The sequence below is a fragment of the Vanessa tameamea genome, chromosome 18 (assembly GCF_037043105.1).
Source record: "Vanessa tameamea isolate UH-Manoa-2023 chromosome 18, ilVanTame1 primary haplotype, whole genome shotgun sequence".
In the NCBI taxonomy this organism is placed as follows: Eukaryota; Metazoa; Arthropoda; class Insecta; order Lepidoptera; family Nymphalidae; genus Vanessa; species Vanessa tameamea.
In genome coordinates this window covers 2,863,709-2,884,635 of record NC_087326.1, presented here as the reverse complement: position 1 = coordinate 2,884,635, position 20,927 = coordinate 2,863,709, and the positions used below count along the sequence as shown (strand labels likewise).

At 31.5% G+C, this 20,927-nt stretch overlaps 2 protein-coding genes across 4 annotated transcripts in view; both read right to left on the bottom strand.

Moving 5' to 3' along the window:
* The window catches only part of LOC113400186 (putative leucine-rich repeat-containing protein DDB_G0290503), a 364,402-nt gene that overhangs the window by 101,637 nt on the left and 241,838 nt on the right, over positions 1-20,927 (bottom strand). The gene's annotated exons all lie outside the window — the stretch shown is intronic.
* LOC113400150 (hillarin) overlaps positions 1-20,927 on the bottom strand; it is a 53,222-nt gene that overhangs the window by 16,230 nt on the left and 16,065 nt on the right. For all 3 annotated transcript variants that reach the window (XM_026639611.2, XM_026639612.2, XM_026639614.2), the window contains exon 4: positions 15,509-15,699. In XM_026639611.2, the coding sequence (XP_026495396.1) occupies positions 15,509-15,699 (191 nt within the window). The remainder of the gene's footprint in view (positions 1-15,508; positions 15,700-20,927) is intronic.

Here is a 20,927-nt window from a genome sequence, read left to right as displayed (position 1 = left end):
CTGTAAACGAAATTGTACGTAATATCGAATACGCAAGTTTGGACAAGTAACAGTCGCTTGCCTTATTAAAATATTATCTGCTTAGTTAGGTACTTAAAACAATGTAGGTAGGCGCTTATAAAAACTATGCTTACATTTTTGCTCTTTACTATCTAAAGCTGATAAATTTTCGTGGACCCCCATTAACATCTTATGAACCCCCATTTTTTAATCACGCCTACGTAGACCCCCAGCAAGTCTCCCGTGGCCCCTGGGGGTCCACCTGGACCACTTTGGGAATAACTGCTATAGACTATACTAACTAACTTATACAAACTAACATAACTATACCGCTAACGTACAATAATTGCGTTTACATTCTATGTAAATCTAGATATTTATAAGGGTTTTGCCCTAAATTATTTCGATTACATCAGAATACAAAATATGACGAATTTTATGAACATTGCCACAAAATGGTTTTTCGTGGTAGGCTTCTGTGCAAACCCGCCTGGGTAGCATCCACCCATTGCATTTTCACCGCCAAGCAGTAATACCTACTACTGTTCTGCTCCGATTTGAAGGGTCTGTGAGTCCGTGTAAATACAGGCACTAGGGACATAATATCTTAGCTCTCATGGTTTGTGGCGAATTGGCGATGTAGGGAATGTAACTTACCATCAGTAATGCGCGTCCGCTACCTATGCATGTTATAAAAAAATAATTTAGAATAAATATACACACATGCGCCGTAAAATTGTGAACGAAGTGTTCAATTTACATTATAACGTATAACATTCAGACAGTCTTCAGATTAGGTTAGGTCGGAGTTTTATTTACTTAACAGTAATTCCCCCGTTATAATTAATATAAAAATGCGACATTCACTTGTTTTTTACAAGTAACAAATATCAGTAACAATTTTAACAAGTGACACTTGTTTTTAGTAAGTTATTGAAAAGTAAATGTTATGTAGTCTTGTTAGTTTAATTTGATTTCTGGTCTTATAAGCTAGCCAAGCTTATAAGACCAGAAATCCCGAGGTCTCGGGTTCGAATCAAGGGTTGACCCACAAAAATATTAAGCTAGAAGATTGTGATTTATTTGTGTTTACATTTCCGTGACTTGGAAGGGACGTTAAGCTGTTAGTCCTGCGCCTAAACTTTCCGTTCCTGTTGTGTGTGCTTGCGCACCAGGGCTGCCAGATTATATAATTGTATACAATAAGTGTATAATTTAGTCAACTTATGTAACCAGTTTGTATAATTGTCTGTCTTGTTAATTTTTTTGTTTAAAATTAACGGATTCAAAAATAAAATAATGTCCATAAGGCTCGGTTTAGTTTTGTTAGTTTGTAAAATATGATTTAATTCGGTATAATTTCAGTAAAAATTAGTTGGATTTACTGTCAGCCCTGTTGTTCACTACGAGTAATATTTGCTGGACTGCGGTCATTGTTGTCGTTGGAGAAAACCTAATAAAATTATCGAGGAAAATACTCATTTATTAAGTAAACTCAATTCTTATTGAATGTTATTAATGTTTTTTTAATTTAAAAGCATTTAAAAAATCGTAATTAGAAATAGCTTTCTCGAAATCTTCATGTAACTAATAATGTAGGTAAGTTGTTAATATGTCTGCTTATGTAAATGATTTAACACGTTAACATATAAAATCAAGATAATGAATAAGCGGAATATTCATATCTACGTGTGATTTGAAGTTATAATAAGCACATTTGAAAGCATAATCCCTCGGAGCAGGAAGTCGACTCCGCGGCAATTAATAACTATACTTACATGCAAGTATTATTGCGGAGTATTCAAATAGCATGGTTTATAAAGGTACTTTTATATTTGCTTATATAATTTTTAATTCTTATTTTAATGGCTTTTAGTTGTGCCGACAGTGCACAGATTATTTCGCCAAAGTCACGTTGATATAATTTTTCAATTCAATTCTTAGTTTAATGGCTTTTAGTTGTGCCACAGGGCACAGATTATTTCGCCAATGTCACGTAGGATGGAGAAGACACGAATGAGATTGATCGGTATGGTTGAGATAACAAACTCAATTAAATTTTAAAGTCAAGTATAGTAGTAGTAATTTCCTTGTTAATCCGTAACCTAGAACAACACAAACATTAAGGGATATAATTTTTATATTAGACATTGCCTCAACTGGTGACAGGTTGGGTTTTCGCACAATTATAGGAATTGCGAGTCCACTGGTAAATGTTGCCAGCATTCTGACCATCTTACAGTTATGATTTGTGGAGTTATTTTTAATTTAGATTTTAATTAATATTTAATGTTAAAAATTCTGAAATAATTATTTAAATGATAATTATCTAATACAATAACACACAAAACGTGCTTGTAAAAGCCTACTTGAATAAAGTATATTTTAATTTTGATTTTGACAAATCCTATTCTAGTAAAAATTAAAACTTCTATCATTTACTGGTTAACATTATCAGCGTAAGGAATGGTTTCTATTTTTTCATTTCAATTCCAAAGTCTGAGGACAAAGGTGACCATTACATGGTCTATGCCAGCCATCCAGTTATAAAAAAAAAAAAAAAATAAGAATTCTTCTTAAAATCCTAAACATACTACGAGACCTCTCTAAACAAACCTGATCCTATGTACTCGTGTGCGATGAATACGGCCCCTAACATTCCGCATATGTGTTTAATTCTGCGTGTGTAGTATTTTGTAATTCAAATGGACATTAACAAGATGTCTTGCCTCGTGATTCCTATTATTTCTTTTTAACATTCCTGTTTAGTATGTAGTGTCATTGCAGTGTAGATGGCGTTAGTGGGTAATTCTTTTAAGAACTCTATTATCTTGTAAGCTGTAAAAGGCTAACCATTACTCAAACGCGTTAATATGTTGTTTTGAAGTAAAATTCATCAGTGTGTACATTTCTAGATGCAACGCCTCAAAATAAAATCTTTCTGTCGTTTAAATTCTAAGAAGTACATTGAGTCGCTCGATTTTCCAATTCCGGCTGATTGGATATTTTTTTATATTTTGTTCTCCAGTAAATAAAGACAGTGGTATCATCTCGTATTGCATGGAGAACTAAATCAATTAAAATATACTCGATTTAGTCGGAAATTCGATCGGTACGATCTCTGGCGCGTGGAACTTATACTCATCATACAGGATATCATTCTGCGATATATTATGTTCGCTATGGGGGTCACTTTTTTTCATTATCATCGACATCATCAACACATCACACTTTTCCCAAATGTGCTACTTGAGGTCACTGAGACGCTCTAAAAATGTCAATATTCTCACCTTCTTTTGTATCACAAAGAGTAAAAGTTTTCCACGAGTACAGACTATAATTAAATATAAAATTCATTATATTCAAAAAACTTAGTGAACCAATTAGTACACTTTTGAACATTTATAGAAGTCTGTACAATTTCAATTTAACGTTTTAACTATTTCGATGCCATCTTTTTTATAATCTGTAAAAAATAATATTCTTTAATCGGCTGTTGTTTTAGTATAATTTTTAAATTTCGAAACTCTTATATCTACGATAGCATATTTCTGTACAAGGCAGGTATCTAATTATTAAGGCTGGGTGATAAACGTTTAACCAATAACACCACACTTAGCAGCATCATGACTGTTTCATTTACTAAAGTTTATGCTATATTTAATTATAAATTGCTTTAAACTGATCACACCCTACGCAGTTCCCACAAGTGTTTATTAACATAACATTGCCTCAGCTCACACATACAAATAACGTGGAATTACGCATGTGTGTGAAAGATCTTTTACTGATTAATTATCAGTTTATTTTATTTTATCAACATAGATAATAAATACCAGATTAACTGGATATTTGTATTACTTAATTTTAATTAGAATTAAAATAATGTTTTACCATGTAATTTTTTTGTTCGTTTGGTTTCTCACAACGACTTTGCATACGTTTGTATTATATAACATAAATATCTTGTGAAATGACGTTTGCTATCGAAAACTGCCTACGTAAAGAAGTAGTACAAAAACAAATTTGCCTAATACGTGTATGGTCGTATGTCGTAATGAATTTAAAAAAAGAATGATGTTATAGATCGGCCGATTGGGTGAATTTAAAGATCGAGGCTGCCCTTAAAAATGGGCACATTTATTAGTGCGCCTTTAAATTTCCATATATAAGTCTTCTCCAAATTGGAACTATCATGGTACTGTTTAGAAATCTTTATTCAATATAGAAACATTATACTCGTTTATTGATTAAAGAAATACCCTCAGGCCTGAGAATAAACAGTAAAACACGAGTTTTGATAATGTTTTAACTTAAAACAGAATATATATTTACTTTTTTATTTTATTTAAATGTGTATTTTTGAAATATTTTTGACATTATATTGACATTTTAAAATATTGGTAACAATAATATTTCAGTTTATATATCATAGACTATAAATCCAATAATTGCATTGACACTCCCTTGAAAAGTATTTCTGTAAAAAACAATTGTGTCATTCTAAAATAATAACCCGATATTAACTTTTTGGTATACCAAGCAGGTAACTAATAATTTATAAGCGGTTCGTTAAGACATATCAGGCAAAGGCCTCGATTCACACAGCCTAAGATGTGTCGAAATTATGTGTGGGAATCCAATTGACATGATTTATTTTTTATCCTACTTTTTTAATAAATAAAAAACACCAAGCTATTTATTTTAAACTCTACATTTGTTATGAAATATAATCGTAGGAAAGAAAGAGTTTTAATTATTTTATAATAACAAGCAACCATTTTAAGTGACAGTATAAGATAATTAGTTGACATTTATATCTATCCTATATTTTGATTGCCTAATGCATCATTTCCTTGTAGCGTGTTTGGTCTCAATTAGCAATATATTTTGCACTCAACTGGGGAAGACACATGCCAGAAAAATATAAAAAATATTAACGTACCTATATTCTTATTTCAAATCAATTTACCCAATATGTGATACAAACTTTTTGTTCTTTCTTGTAAGTTAAAGTAAGATATGTTTTAATACAAAAAGCGATAAGAAAGCTACTAAGTACAATTTATTTAACCGTCAAGAAGTATGAATATTAAAAACCATCGTACATCGCACTAAAAAGTTTTTATATATTTTTTACTCCAACGCAATGTAGACATTTAGCCGATGCCATTCATTGACTGTGGAAAGTTGTTAATTAAGACCGGGTGATTGGCACGATTGTGTAACCGAACGCATTGAATAGCTGTATAGGGTAATATTGTGAGAAGACGTGTTTAAAAAAATACAAGATTTAAATATGTTTTTTTTAATATTAACATCTGATGTCATAGACAAATGAAAGGACAACAAGCAAAAAAAAAATAAAAATTGGTCGGAATGTCAGTGAAGACATCAAATGGATTTTTAAATTAAGCATTTGGGTCACTTTTAGAAAACAATTGTGTTGTTTATGTGCGTGACAACACACGGTTTTTATTATGTCTTTAAGTACTTGAAATATTTGAAGAAAGTCTTTACGAGCGAAAAATTGTATTAACAGTAAAATATTATACAATGTTTTTTGACCTATGAAGATCAGATGGCACATGTGGAAACTAATAAAACTAGACACTGACAATTAATAAATTTTTGTTTAATAATATGTGAATTTAATTATATATAATATTTATTCTATTCTTTGATTGGTTATATGTCTAAAGGATATTGATATTGTCAAAACTGAGAACGCGTCGAAAAAATTAGTAACAAAAACATTGGGCAAGTACACGCACACTAGTAAAGTAGTTAAGCGTTTGGCGAGTGTCAAGCTTAGCTGTCACGCACACAAAGATAATAAAGTTCGCTCGTTTGTTTTAGTTATTTTGTAGTGCGACACTACCTGCATATATAAATAATCTATTCATAACGGGTTAGATATTTTTTTTAGAGCAAATTTGCTTTATTTCTGATAAAGATATAATCAAAGGGGGGCACTGACAACTCGTGAAACTGACAACTGTCAGTTTATAAATAATTATTCATAGACAATTTGTCTGAAATACCATAAATTCCAATACGCGGGAAAAACTTTAAGGATGTCCAATGATAATTACAACAGAGGTTATTAATGTTTGTCGCAATTACAGAATGTTAGATGTTCAGCGAGTTTTTGCTTCGCCAGCGCAACCTCATGATTTATGCTCGCCTTTGTGCACAGTGTAAACTGTAAATAGACCGCTATTCCCACGGCCGGATTCAGCGGCATTCACATGTATGAATTCATTAAGTATTCAACGTGTTAATGATAGTGCAGGGGGAAGTATGATTAATCAAAAGAATATTACAGGATAGTTTTAAAACAAAACGGTTGAAATAGGAAAAGCATTCATTTCTTAACGACTGCAAAATCAATTAATTAAGTTTTTAAAACTATTTTTCTATCTAAATATTATAAATGCGAAAGTAATTCTGTCTGACTGTAGTTCTTTCACGGTCAAACCACTCAATTCGCTGATATTTGGTATGAAGCGAGCTTGAACTCCAAGGATAGACATAGGCCACTTTTTATGTCTACCACCTGACAGTCAGGTGGTAGACATAAAAAGTGAACTCTTAAATGGTTCATTTAAGAAGAAGAAAAAGAGCGAAGCTACGGTGTCTACTAGTAATTTGTAAAATGTTTTTAGAGAATGTTTTATTAAACAGAGTAAATAATATTTTTTTATTGTGAGCTCTGCTTGCAGTGCCTGTGGATCTATACAAACAGTTATTTACCAAATAGGAATAGCAACACTATTGTATTTATGGCTTAAATGGTGAGTGAGTTAAAGGAACAATTCATGAAGCTCGTCTGCTTTTTGCAATAAATAATGATATATTTGATATAAATATAAAAGTTCTTTGGACCTTCTGCTCAGACTTGGTAATCATATTAATCAATAAATGTACAGATCTTGATTACAGTATTTATTAAAAATGTATTGGATATTGTGAATTTAAATATTCCTATCTGTACTAATTTATAAAGCTTTGTTCGAAAAATATATTAAAAATGACTATAAAACAACCACGACTCACGAAAGCGGAACAGTAATGTATAGTGCAAGTGTATCCACCCGAAGCAACTATTACAAAATAAAACCTTCCATTGAATGAATTATTTATCTAGAAGTTGGTCCTAGACATACTTAAAGAATGTTAAGAATGACATCATTCGGTCATACAGAAGCAATAATTATGTAAATATGATTTTTCATCCGCAAACCTGTTCATTCGCTCACAATTTTTAAACTCACTTCTGAAATATTTTGTTTGTAAAACTTACGGTAATTTCGCGCGTGAGAATCAGACCTTTTGTCATGTTAGTGGGTTAAGTTTGAGGTGAAAAGGTTATTTGCTTTGATTAAAATAAGTGCTGGTTGGGAACGAGGCCTGTTATAATTGTAATTCTTATTAAAACCGGAGACTTCATTTTGATAACTCAAAACCTTTTATTTTAAAATTTGATGAATCAAATTTTGTGTATGTTATATGTCACAGGTGATCTCGAACCAACAATTGTCTATACAATTGCTGGGAATACATTATGTTAAATATTGTCTGTATTTTATAATTATTTAATAATGTTGTCACCCTCTCAAAGATATAAAACAGATGTTTTCGTAAAATTAATAACTTCATGTAATATATACCCTAAAATAAAATTGTTGTAGAAAATTGGATAATACTGTGATCATTTTAAATCTAGACTATTATTACTACTATTATACTATTATTATTTATTTATTTATTTATTTATTTATTTATTTATTTATTTATTTATTTATTTATTTATTTATTTATTTATTTATTTATTTATTTATTTATTTATTTATTTATTTATTTATTTATTTATTTATTTATTTATTTATTTATTTATTTATTTATTTATTTATTTATTTATTTATTTATTTATTTATATAGAAAGGAAGAACAATGGAAGGATAACCTGGTGGCTGGCGATCACTGTCATCTATAGACACTGCTATTACGAGAAGTGTAGATCACTCAATACTATTACAAGATCAATGCGTTTTCACCTGGAATCTAAGGTGTGCCTGTAATTACTCCAGCTCGCTCGCTGAATAGCGTTGTTTAGTAAAATAAATAATAAGTGAGGTCCGCACAGAGCCGTGCTATAATGTAAAAGTAAATTACAACGATTTCAAGTAGTTTTGTACATTAAGCAGAAAATATTAATCAGAGCAGAGAGTTTTGAAATTCAGTTCCTGAGCCTTCCGCGTTACGCCGTAACTGCGTCGTTAGACTGTCGCAAGGAACCGCAGCCTGTTAGTGTTACAAAATCGACTATTGTGATAATACTTAACAAGGCAAGATACAAAATAAATATATCTTTGATTTAAATATAAGTTTTTTGTGGTAATATAATTTCAATTATTTAAGTTCCTCGTTGTTTCAGTATATATTTTTTTTCGGCTACACATCCGAAGATCCTGGGGTCAAATCCCGGGTTGGTTGTGTATAAGTTGAGATTTGGCGTTAGGAAACTTCCTATCCCCAATTGCAATATTGCCTCTAGAACACGTCAATCCTTCTGCTCCTATGATTCTGCACACACTTTCGAATTTGTCTACGTTTTATTTTGACTGGTGACCATAATTTGGACAAAAACATATTATTAACTATATTATAAATGGACCTTACATTTGAGGGGTTTAATGACAATATCAAAATAATTTAAGTACCTAAGTAAAACTAGTCGTTTCTCACGGTTTCGACGGAGAGGAACTAGGTCGCTCCAAAATAAATGTTGATTTTTGACTAACATTTTATTAATGAATATAACCGCTTGCATTCACTTCCGTAGTATAATAATAACATTATAGAATGAGATCATACTACACATGGTGCCATAAAAAAACATATAACAAAACATATAACAGTTCTAATTTCTGTATTCGTTTACGGGCAGTTACAAAGCGTACTGTATCGAGATTCGTGGGCGCAAGGTCGTTTGTACCCACTCCATTCATAACCTGATATACTTACAACGGATTATATCATGGGTGACATTTATGCATTAATTTCGTCGATAGCAATCTTTAATTTATTCTTACAATCTACATCCATTAAACAGCATGACGATAAATTATTTTATACTTATAAAATACATCTAAAAAGTGAAAGCGTCGTATGTAATAGGTCAAGTTATAAGTACTTAGGACTTTTATGTTATTACGTTCCGACGTGATTTACTGTTAATGATATTTTATAATAATTTATCCTCAAAGAATAACATTAATTGCGACAAATTGTGAAAATACAGTATTTAAATAATAAAATAGTAAGCACGTTTAGTACCGTTTACGAGTATACTATTTGAACAATTCATAATATTTTATGGACGGTTAGTTTATGTATAATTTATCTGAAATTGATTCGTGATATTCTAAATTGAATGCTTTGGTGACAATGCTTCGATAATTTACAATCTTGTGTCATTTATTATAAACTAACTGAGTTCAAATTATTTTCCAGACAATAATAAAGAAAAAATACGAATGAACGGTGTTTGGAACATTTCGTTGCTGTTAGTGTGAAAGATCGTATGTAAAATTATAATTCAATTTACAATATTAATAAATCCTATATTTTTGATGCGGTATTCTTGTACTGCACGAGTGACTAGAGATTAAAATTAATGGAAAAGGACAGAAGACATTATCTGTTTCTCTCCCTTATATGATAACCTTGATTTACTCAACTCTAGGTGCTCTTATTAAATAAAGTGTGGTCTATTCTTTATATTGTCAAGGCGACCAGATGTTATGACTATTGTTCCTTCGCCCTTGAAATCGAAACACAAATGTAAACGCGTTTCCGTGGTTAGTTCCTTACGTACCTTAGACACGGCTGAGATACGACACGTTTACATGATCAATTGAAGGACGCTCTTAACAAAAACTGCGATAACTAGATCTTACGAATCCACTAGAGAGACGGCGGCTCTATCCTATTCTGTTTAAATCAAACGGTTTCTAAATATAAAACAATATTATCAATACAAGCTCTTACTTGCGACTGCGTATTTCATCATCATTAAAAATAGAGTGTTATTAATACGTTTCTCACGTTTTTGAGAAACTGAACACAATAAACGTGATCTGAAAACATGCAAAATCATTTATTACTAAGTATATTCTATTTCACTGTGGAAAGTAGGTATAGCTTAATATTATTGCACTTTTTTAGTATCTATTTAGTGTAGGTGATTTTATGGCGATTTTTTTTTTTATTTTTATTTACCGTCAAAATAAAACAACGTAAAGTATAGAAGATATTGGTTGAGAATTAAAACGAAAAATATTGAACGCTCTGTATTCCTCATTCTATTCCTTAAATATTTTACCGAAAATCAAAAACATTTAATTACTCTAGTAAATAATATTTTGTATCTGAATTAGTTTGACATGGTTAAAAGTGAAACCCTCGTTTAAGATTAAGACTTTCAAAATCAAGATCCGGTGTAGTTATGCACCTAGCATGTGCAAGCGTTGCGCTTTTCCTGTCCATACTAACATATCTGGTTACTTTCCTCATACGTTTTCAGAATGAGACTCGATTTTTTAAACAAAGCAATACAAGACTGTGTAATTATATATGAACATTAAATCGATTGTTTAATAATACTTTCCGTTTAATTAAAAGAAAATAGGAAATATTTATAGTACCTTTAGTAGCATGTATTTGGAGTTGAGTACTTAAAGGAGATGGACACTGAACCATTTCGGTTCAGTGTCTAGAACACGAGAATCTTATGATGAGTGTGTCTTCAAACTCAAGCCCAAAAGTTAACATATACTTAATTTGTGTTATAATACATCTGTTATTCGTTTCGAACACGGCGGTGAAATAAAACTTGGTGTCGGATGGAAATCAACCACATGAGTATACGTTTCGGAGCAGCTAAGTGGAATTATCTGTTAATCGTTCACTCAAAAGGAGAGGATACCTTTGACTTTTTGAAACAGTGGCACATTTACAATTTCACTAAAGGTAAACTCATGTTCACTGAAAAAAGTGGGATTAAATATTTCACATAAGAAATCTTGGTGCAATTTACTTTAGACCAACAAAAGTAGTTTGAATTATCATGTTGCTGATGTGTGATGATCTGTGTCTCGTACAAGAATCACGCACCCATGTATTAGTAGTAGTAGAGCAGTCTTAATAAAAGTCTTTTTCCTTCTCTTATAAAAGTTTTATAAAATATTTTAATTTGACATTACTATAAATAAAAATATAATTTATTAATTTAGGTTACAATAATATACATACATATTTTTAGTTACAGGGAGGTTCTGACACAAATAGTTAATTTGTCATATTCAGTCCGGCCCTGGTAACAATATATCAGTACACGTCCGGTTTTCACTAAAAGGATTCAAGGATTCAACCTCGTTACAAATCTGCAGTCGTGGTCATGCATTATTAAACGCATCGGAGCTGTCAACTCCAAAACGGACGAACTATAATTTTGATTCGTTCTACGTATTGATAAATGATGTATGTTTTAAATTTATTTTTCGGGCTTTATTCGGACATGTTTGCAATTAAATTATATTTTATTGGTACTAATGCTATTCAAGATAGAAAGAGAAAGAAAAAGAAGAAAGAAATACTTCGAAATGTTCAAATTCAAATCATCAAATTCGAAATATTCTATGAAAATTCAAGAAATGAAGAAGATCACTGGACATATCTGTAACTACCCATTACCACACATTCAATTGTCTATTTTAACAAGCTTTTATTTAACTTAAACTGTGTATGTTTGGTTCAAATCCGTTATATGATATCGATTGCGGTGAAATTTTGCAAACAATTTTGGAGCTGGTGACGTTAAAATCCATATACTAATATACTGATAATATATTACATGCAAAATACACGTCAAAAGTTAAAATAAATACAGAAATATAACTAAGCTAAATAAATAATTTAGCATCTGGTAGTAGGAAGGCAAGGGTGAGCAGAAGCAAGGTGGAAAAGGGGTGTTCCCCTATGAGATGCGACCAAATTTCTCTATCACTTATGACACTTTCCCGGAAACTCATGCTACTTAAATACAAAGTATATTAATACACTTATCAAAATGAACTTGATACAGTCAGATACACTTATTTAAATATAGTTATTACGAGCCTACCCACGTAATACAGTGATATTAACGTGACACAATAAACTGCCTACGAGAAATGGTCACGTGACAATCTGGTCCTTCGCGACACACCGTAAATGGAATGTGGCCACAGTCCATTGCCGACTCGATTAGTTTTTCACCAAAAAAGACAATGCTTCCCCCCCGTCAGAACAAACATATTTACGGAGACGTATGTTTAACTTTATTTGGTAAGACGAAACTGTTGTGATTCATAAAAGTTAGATATTTTTTTTAAGATACTCCAATTTAAAATCAATTAAATAAAACATTTCAATATAAGTAAACAATAAATCGATTTTTAAAATCGATTTGTTTTCTTGATTAATGACGTGTGATGTGTGATCACTACTATTTTGATAAATTCTTATCCTCTCAATAATTAACAACATGGACTGGGAGTCTTTCGACATTAATTTGTCGTCTCTGAACTCTACCATTTTCCCGGATTCGCTTATTATAAAATCATACATCGGGTAGCCGGTGAAGAGGAAACCGACGCGAATAATCTTGCATCGGTTAGGTATGTATTAAACTTATTTGCGAGACATTCAAAGAGCAAATTTAAGTTTTGTTCGAATACGAATTTCCACCAGCGTCCTTTGTGGTCATTTTATTTCAGTTGTTTTGAACTAAGTTCCTAGTAGTTATACATTTTTGGGGAGCTGATAAAACGGTTATGTTTTTAAAATAATCTGCAGGACAAGTTTCATAAGGATTTTTTTTGTTTTTAAGGCATTTTTGTGGAAAAAAAATTAAATATCTTTTTCCGTCTCGCATTTTTAAATTTGGACCGATAATTATTGTTTTAATATTGACAAATAACCCAGTGTTTATTCGTTTTTATAAATCAGAAGAAAAAAATAGATTTTAATAGATACTTTTTTTTAAATAAATTTTTGAAGTTGCATTTTTGACTTATTTTGAAAAAATTTAAAATACGTTATAACTCAAAAATCGTTAACTTTTGCATCATGCATATGTTATGTTAATTATCGCAAATAATCACCCCTATCACCTCCTAACGGGATTACGTCGAATTACCAATAACCCTGTATTCATATGTATTAATATTAATAGTAAAATATATTTTAATAATGCGTTTGAATGTATATAACATAATGTATATGTGCGTTTAAATAAAGTTTAAGTGGCGCTTGGCTGTTATTTATAAAAACTTCAAGAAGAGCTCGGTTCACACACAGAAACGCGATAAATAATTACCAACACACGCAATACGCTAACAGATGAAAAAAGCTGAAAACAACGATTAAAATGAAAAGTAAAAAGAATGCAATATTATCTGCTTTCGGATCGTCCTGCAATCAGAAGCCTTGTCGATTTCTCGTTACACTTAATGACGGACGATCGTTGAGTATTTTATTGGTTTACAAGTCATAAGCGACAGCGATTTATAGATATATCCACGGAATAATATGTATACAAAATATCATAATTTTTAAAAGTAAATTTAATCAGAGAATGCTTTAAGCATTAAGTCGCATAGTATAATTCAGTATAGTCGTATTGTATAATAAAGATTTCCGACTTTCGAAATGTAATAATTATAATATATTTTTTATAATATACAACACGAGGTCATGGTATGCGTTATTAACGTCACAAATGTTTATATGTCAGTTACAAACATTTACATACACTAGTGTGTGTTTTTTTTAAAAGATAATTTGGTAATGACTCTTTTCATGTCAAAATCATACCACACGTATTCCAATTTTTGTGTAAAAAAATATTCCAATAGAAGGTCGTAAATCGTAATTACATAACATAACGGGCTTGAGACAGACGAACTAATTAGATAAAGTGTAAAAGTAACAAAAACATAAATATTAGGCGAAGAAAACAAACTTCTAAAGACCGGAGAACTCTTACTGAATGGTTAAAAAATATAATATCATAAAAATCAAGCGATTCGTGCTTAGACTAAATGTTATCTAAGAACACGCCTGCTGTTGTCAATTAAGCCAAGCATGTTGCACATTCCACGTGCGCACGCGATCGTTTCTACTCTAAGAGGCAAGAATGCGAAGATCACTCGATATTGAATCTAGATATGCTGTTATTATATTTTTAAACAACTCTATTTAAATAATTATATCGAATACATCGCGATTGTACTTGGAAAGTTGATGCTATTGAGAATGCAATTCTAAAAGTAGCTATTTATAAAAAAAATTGAGTATCTTAGAATTTATAACATTCATCATATCTAAGGAGCCGAGATGGCCCAGTGGTTAGAACGCGTGCATATTAACCGATGATATCGGGGTTTGAAACCCAGGCAAGCACCATTAAATATTCATGTGCTCAATTTGTGTTTATAATTCATCTCGCGCTCGGCGGTGAAGGAAAACATCGTGAGGAAGCCTGCATGTGTCTAATTTCAACGAAATTCTGCCACCATCATTCTCCAAAACTTCTCCACAAAGGGAGAGCAGGCCTTATCCCAGCAGTGGGAAATTTACCGGCTGCTAATGTATGTATGTGTATCATATCTAAGAGATATAAAGTAGAATAGATTTTTGTAGATAGCTATGTTATATTCTATTAAAATGAATTTATAAAAAATAATACAAATAAAAGAGTATCGCATTATATTTTCAATGAACTACTGCAATTTAGTAAACGATAAGAATATGTTTTATGCATAAATAATGAAACCATATTCGTAAATGACTTTAACGTTTACTAGGTGTCGTCAATCAACATGTCATTTATCATATTACTCGCTGAAAGGTCAAGAGCCACGTCTTAAGCACAATAAGCGCTTGGGAGCAAGAAGTATTAGGCGATCTCCATTATCCCCAAAAAATATTTTTAAGAAAACCTTCTGGAGCTCGACTTCAAATAGATGATATGCAATGTTAAGTTTCCTAACACTCCTCGTCCTCTAAACTAGGTGACAGTTTTTAAATACACTGATTGTCCTCTCAGTTTCTTAACTTTTATTTTTTGATGACTTTAATTTTTGTTTAAACCTCATAAGGTCCCGGGTTAAAATCCCGATTTTATGAATAAAAGTTATGGATTTAGTTGTCATTGAATCCTAAGATGCAGTCCACTATTAGGAAGTTGGGTGTCATAGGCTGCTTTGGAAAGCAAGTAAATGCAGGATTCCTTTACTAAATCTATTATGAATATGTAAATAAAAGTGCCGGATGCTTGCATTTTCTCTACAATTTTATTTTACGTAAGTTTCTTGCCACATTTCTATTAATCTATTATATAGAATAAAAATAGTTGATATACGAGTATATCAAAATCATTTACAATAATATTACTTACCAAATAGCAGTCAATAGGCTTTTCTCTCGGCCTATGGTATGCCTTTTGTAGTTCTGTCTGTTTAAGCGCATGTGCAATGTGCAACGCGCTGGCGTCGAAGCGTCCATATTGGTAGTCGGGTGTATCGCGCGACAATTCCCGCGCAGGCGACGCGTGCACGCTGCCTCCGTTTGTAGCACGGGTTGGTGACACTAAAAACCAAAAATGGACTCAATAACTTTGAAGTAACAACGTATTCTCACTTATCTTAAGCTACTTATAAAATCGTTTGTACTAACTGACAAAAATAACGCACAATCAAAATTATATTAGGATTGTTTTATAACATATTTATAGCTGAGGCTCGCGTTTTTGGAATTTATCATCAGGTGTTTGTCATAAAAAGTATGTCTGTCTGTGTTCTACCTTTGAGATCAAGCTTGCTTTATACCAAATTTCATAAATTTCGATTCAATTCAGGCAGACAGATTTTCGTCCGCATTACTAATATTAGTATAAATATAGATAACATAACTCATGCATATAAAAACTCAAATAAAAGAAATGATGGTGTAAATGGCAAATGACATCAAAACGAGAACATTAACAATAAATTAAATTCAAATCCATAAAAAAAATCATCAAGTATTCTTTTCTCAAATTTGAATGGGACATATCGGGAAGTATCCCGAAGAAAAAGAAGAAGTCGGTTAAAAATTAGCCTATATATAGCACAGTTGCTAGAACGAGCGACTCATAAACGAAGATCGCGAATTCAAACCCAGTTAAGAACCACCAAGTTTTCGTATTAATTAATTTCATACATGACGAATTAATCGTGTGTTTTGCGTCATTTGTGATACATCGTCAAAAGTTTGAAGGAAAGTTATTAATTTTAAATTATTTAATAAATATTTCTAGTACAGTAAGTCACGTTACACATTTAAGTAAGCTATTAGCAAACACTTGCGTGCGAGCGTCGACGTAGATCTGCCGTTATGCATGGCAATTGAGTTTACATACGTGTTTTTTGCGTTATTTATACTTTATTTATTTATTTTTATTTGTGCAAAAAATAAAAAGAAATATGATGAGTGAATTTATGTTTTTTACTTATTGCTTTACTGTTAATTTTTATCTTAAATTATCGTTACATCATTTAATTGTGGACCAAATACAATAATTGAAATCTTAATTTGAAATATTATTACATAAAGGTATGTAATCGAAATTTATACTAAAAGTTTAACTTTATATTTTTTTAACTTCTTATAGGGTGATGTTTTCGTTTCGTCTCTATATATATGTATGTATATATTTTTTTATGTATGTTCGTATATGTTGTTTTTTGGTTCAGAATATTATTTTATTTACAATTTCATTGATATTGAATACTTCTAAGTTTATATTGTGACGGTATTCAAAAAAAAATTACAATCGTTTTTTAATTTTTTTGTTAGAAAAAGTGTTAATAAATATTGCGATATATTACGAACGAGAAGTGTATCGGTACATCAAAGAATTCATTCTAAGCACTCGCTTAAAATACATTATTCTGATCATAAAATCATTCATCACACGAGCAAAATAGTAAAATTACTTACTACTTAGTTGATGAATAAATTATTATTAGGGCGTACGCAAATGTATGCTCTATCACATGTATGATATAGGCGAAATTTCTTTGATAATAGTATCAGTAAATTTACACCTCGGAATGGGGCCAACGACCTTTTATATACCCATAAGTCACATACTGAACCGTTCCGTAGAATTTACCTGCATACCAGTTTAAACTAAACTGAGCATTTGAAAATGAAAATGTTGATTGCGTCCATAAATATACATATATTTATGCAGTCTATCTTACTAAGGCAATTTGCCTTCCTAATAAAACCATTAATATCACCACAGAAAATTTAATTTATGATGCATAATTTACGTTTTTTACATAATCATAGTCCTAAATGTAATGTTTAATTTGATGAGCGGCAGATTTAGGGACGAGTTAAAAAAAGAGTTATAATTTTTTTTCTCCAACTAAGCAGTAGAATTTTTTTTTAACAGCTTTTATTTATTTTCATAAATAAAAGCTGTTAAAAATAAAAAAAAATGTAAAACGGATGTCTGATGTCTCTGTTTTTCTATCATATATTCGAGATATATTTAAATTACTAGTTGTCACCCGCAGTTTCGCTCGCGTTTTAAGGTGAGGTGTTAGAAAAGGTTAGGTTATAGAAAAGTAGCCTTTGTGGGGCTCACACTTCATCATACCAAATCTCAGTAAATTCGTATTAGTAGTCTGTCCGTTAAAGGGTAACTAATTACTGTCTTATACTTTTAGTATATATTTTTACAAAAATCTTTTAGGCATTCGTCCACTGATAATAAGAGGGATAAGTGCGGTGAGCCCACAATGAGCATACTAGGTACGTATGTATTGAATATTAGATACGGCAAGTTCAATTAAGCTTTGTACTGTCTGTGTGTTTGTAAGACTATATCAATTCTGCGTTATTAGTTAATGAACGCGTTACTGTCTGCGCCTATAGTAGATCTATATCGTTTATAAGTCACGTATTGTTCAAGATTAGTTGCATGTTTTCTTATATTCCAATCCACGAATTGTTCACTTAAATTATAACCGATTTATATTTATGAAATGCACATGAAAAGAACATATCTCAGTATTGCTTGACTTTATTTGAAACAGTGAGCTTGGATCGTATTCTGTCAAATAAGTCATCGCCATTTTTTTTGTATGCTGGCATCGGCTGGCTGGCTGGCGTCAAAGGAGCAGGAGGCTCACCTGATGGAAAGCGACTACCACTATGGACATCTGCAACACCGGGGGACTTGCAGATGCATTGCCGGCCTTTGAGGAATGTGTAGGCACTTTTCTAGTCGTATTGAATAAATTGTAAAATATGTTTATAGTATAAATATCGTTACTTTTACCTTAAAACCGACGCAATGGAAGAGACCTTAGATAACGAAACTTTAACAATTAAAGGACACGATCATGTTTATGAAATATATTCATAATATCTAACTTACATCTTACATAAGTTAGCATATACGATATACATATGTATATAAGTCCCTATAAATTTGGAACTAGTATATTTACTTCTTTAATTTTCTTAGATAGAATTTTTTTTTAAAAAAAAGAAAACGCGTCAGGATCGAACTTTATATCGCTAATACGCCTGTTTATCGTTTCCTTCGCCCTGTAAGGAATTAAAAAATTACACTATCAGGATAAGTTACGTAATATTTCTATTTCCGCTGCAAATACATTTCGAATATATGAATGTTTTGATGCTACAATTATAGTTCTTTGAGGGATAAATAGCACGTGGAAAAGTCGAAGTGATATAAAATAAACTGGTCTTAGTAATTGATTACACTGCATCCATTCCGTCAGTTTCGTGTCGTCGCGCGACTTCAGAATGTGAAATATATCCGTTTTGCCTTATGTGGTATCGTAACTTTGGATGATCCTTGGAATGGGACTTTCCGAGGCGGTGACATGTCTCATAGTTAGACGTGTCATGGAATTTATCCACATTAAACTTTATATAGCCAAGATATGTTTTAAAAGTGATTAAAATACTGATGATTCAGGTTCAACCACAGGTCAAACATTACTAAATTTCCATTGTGGTTAATATATGTTTATAATTGATCTAGTGCTTGGAACGAGGAAACCGGCACTTGTCAGATGTATATCTGTCACAAGTGTATCCACCAACCTGAATTAGCCGTGAGGTGGAGTAAGCTCCATAGCTTCCTTTTAAAAAGAGAGGAGGTTCTGCCGCAGCCCCCAGGAGTGAAACATTTACGGGCTGTGACTTGAATTATTAATTTACACGAGAATTGTTAATTTCAACTTGAATAAGTATAAAGTATTATACTTATTGAAGTTAGTATTATGCAACAACAGTAAAACAGCTACTGTAAAACTGAATAGTTTGTAAATTAGATTTAAATTAAATTATATGCATTTATGCGCACTTTCAACTTACTTTATTTATAAGCACTAATATATAGCATTAAATGAGCACAAAATTGAGTAACTATCTGACTAGATAAAGATTAAATTAGATATAATTTAAAATTAATTAAAATATTTAATATATCCTCTTTCGTAATCTAAACTCTACCAAGAATAATTAAAAAAATATATTTATATATATACTCAACTGAATTCTGTTAAATAGTGATTTTATTTCATTACTAAGAACTATTCAGTGTGTACTAGGTCTTTATACCATATACGCATATTTCAAACAGCTGTATTGCTCAAGTGTTACAAATGCTCTCGATAAGGTAACGACGTGTTACAAAACTGACGAGTTGTACTGGAATTCCATACGAGAATCGCCATAGCCGTATCGCTTTCAGTGAACGTCAATAAAAATTCGCGCCTAATGCCCGTCATTATATAAGGACAGGAAGTATTTAGTTTGGCAATGCAAACGCTTCCATGAATTTGAAGAAATCTGAATTTAATTTACAACATTAAAACGATATGAATATTTATATGTACGATTGAGGATTTCAAATTTATTACCAATTTACGAGACAGTAATTGATAATTCAGGAAGTAATGCAACTTGACTCGTTTAAGTAATTTAATGAAGATATCGTAAATATTTTTAATAATTATATATACATATTTAATAAATATAATTGGTCATTCATATCTTTAGACTCACAGGTCATAACTGTTGGTCTACACAGAGCTTTAGGTCACTGGGCTGTCGCTTGGAATGCGGCCGCTTTTGCAACAAGTTCTTCCGTCCCTTTCACTCTCGTAATAATTTATTTTCATCTCTTTCAATCACTTATTTCATCTCTTTCACTCCGCTGACGTTATAACATCTCTCTTTCTAATGGCAAAATATACCGAATATTACTTGTATGAGCATCTTTAAGAGATGGGAAATTTAAAATTTCGACGAAATACAGAAGTTATGTTTTTATCTCTCATTTTAAATACGAAGCGTATCTTGTTTGACTAACGATTGTATTAATAATTTAAGGCTTATTTATGGTGTCTGTAATATATTAAGTAGAGGTTCACGCGTTTTGTGCGAAATAGTAACGTACTTGATTAATTGATTATTCAATTTATATTTAATTCACGTGGTGGTAATGCTTTGTGTGGCACTCATCATATACTCTAGCGCCAAGCAGCAATACTTTGTACGGTTATGTTTCGATTTGAAGGATGAGTGAGCCAGCATAAGTGCCTGTTGGTGGCGCATAGGAGACGTAAGGAATGATTAAAATTTCTTATGATGCCAATGGCCCAGTGGTTAGAACGCGTGCATCTTAACCGATGATTTCGGGTTTAAACCCAGGCAGGCACCACTGAATTTACATGTGCTTAATTTGTTTATAATTCATCTCGTGCTCGGCTGTGAAGGAAAAC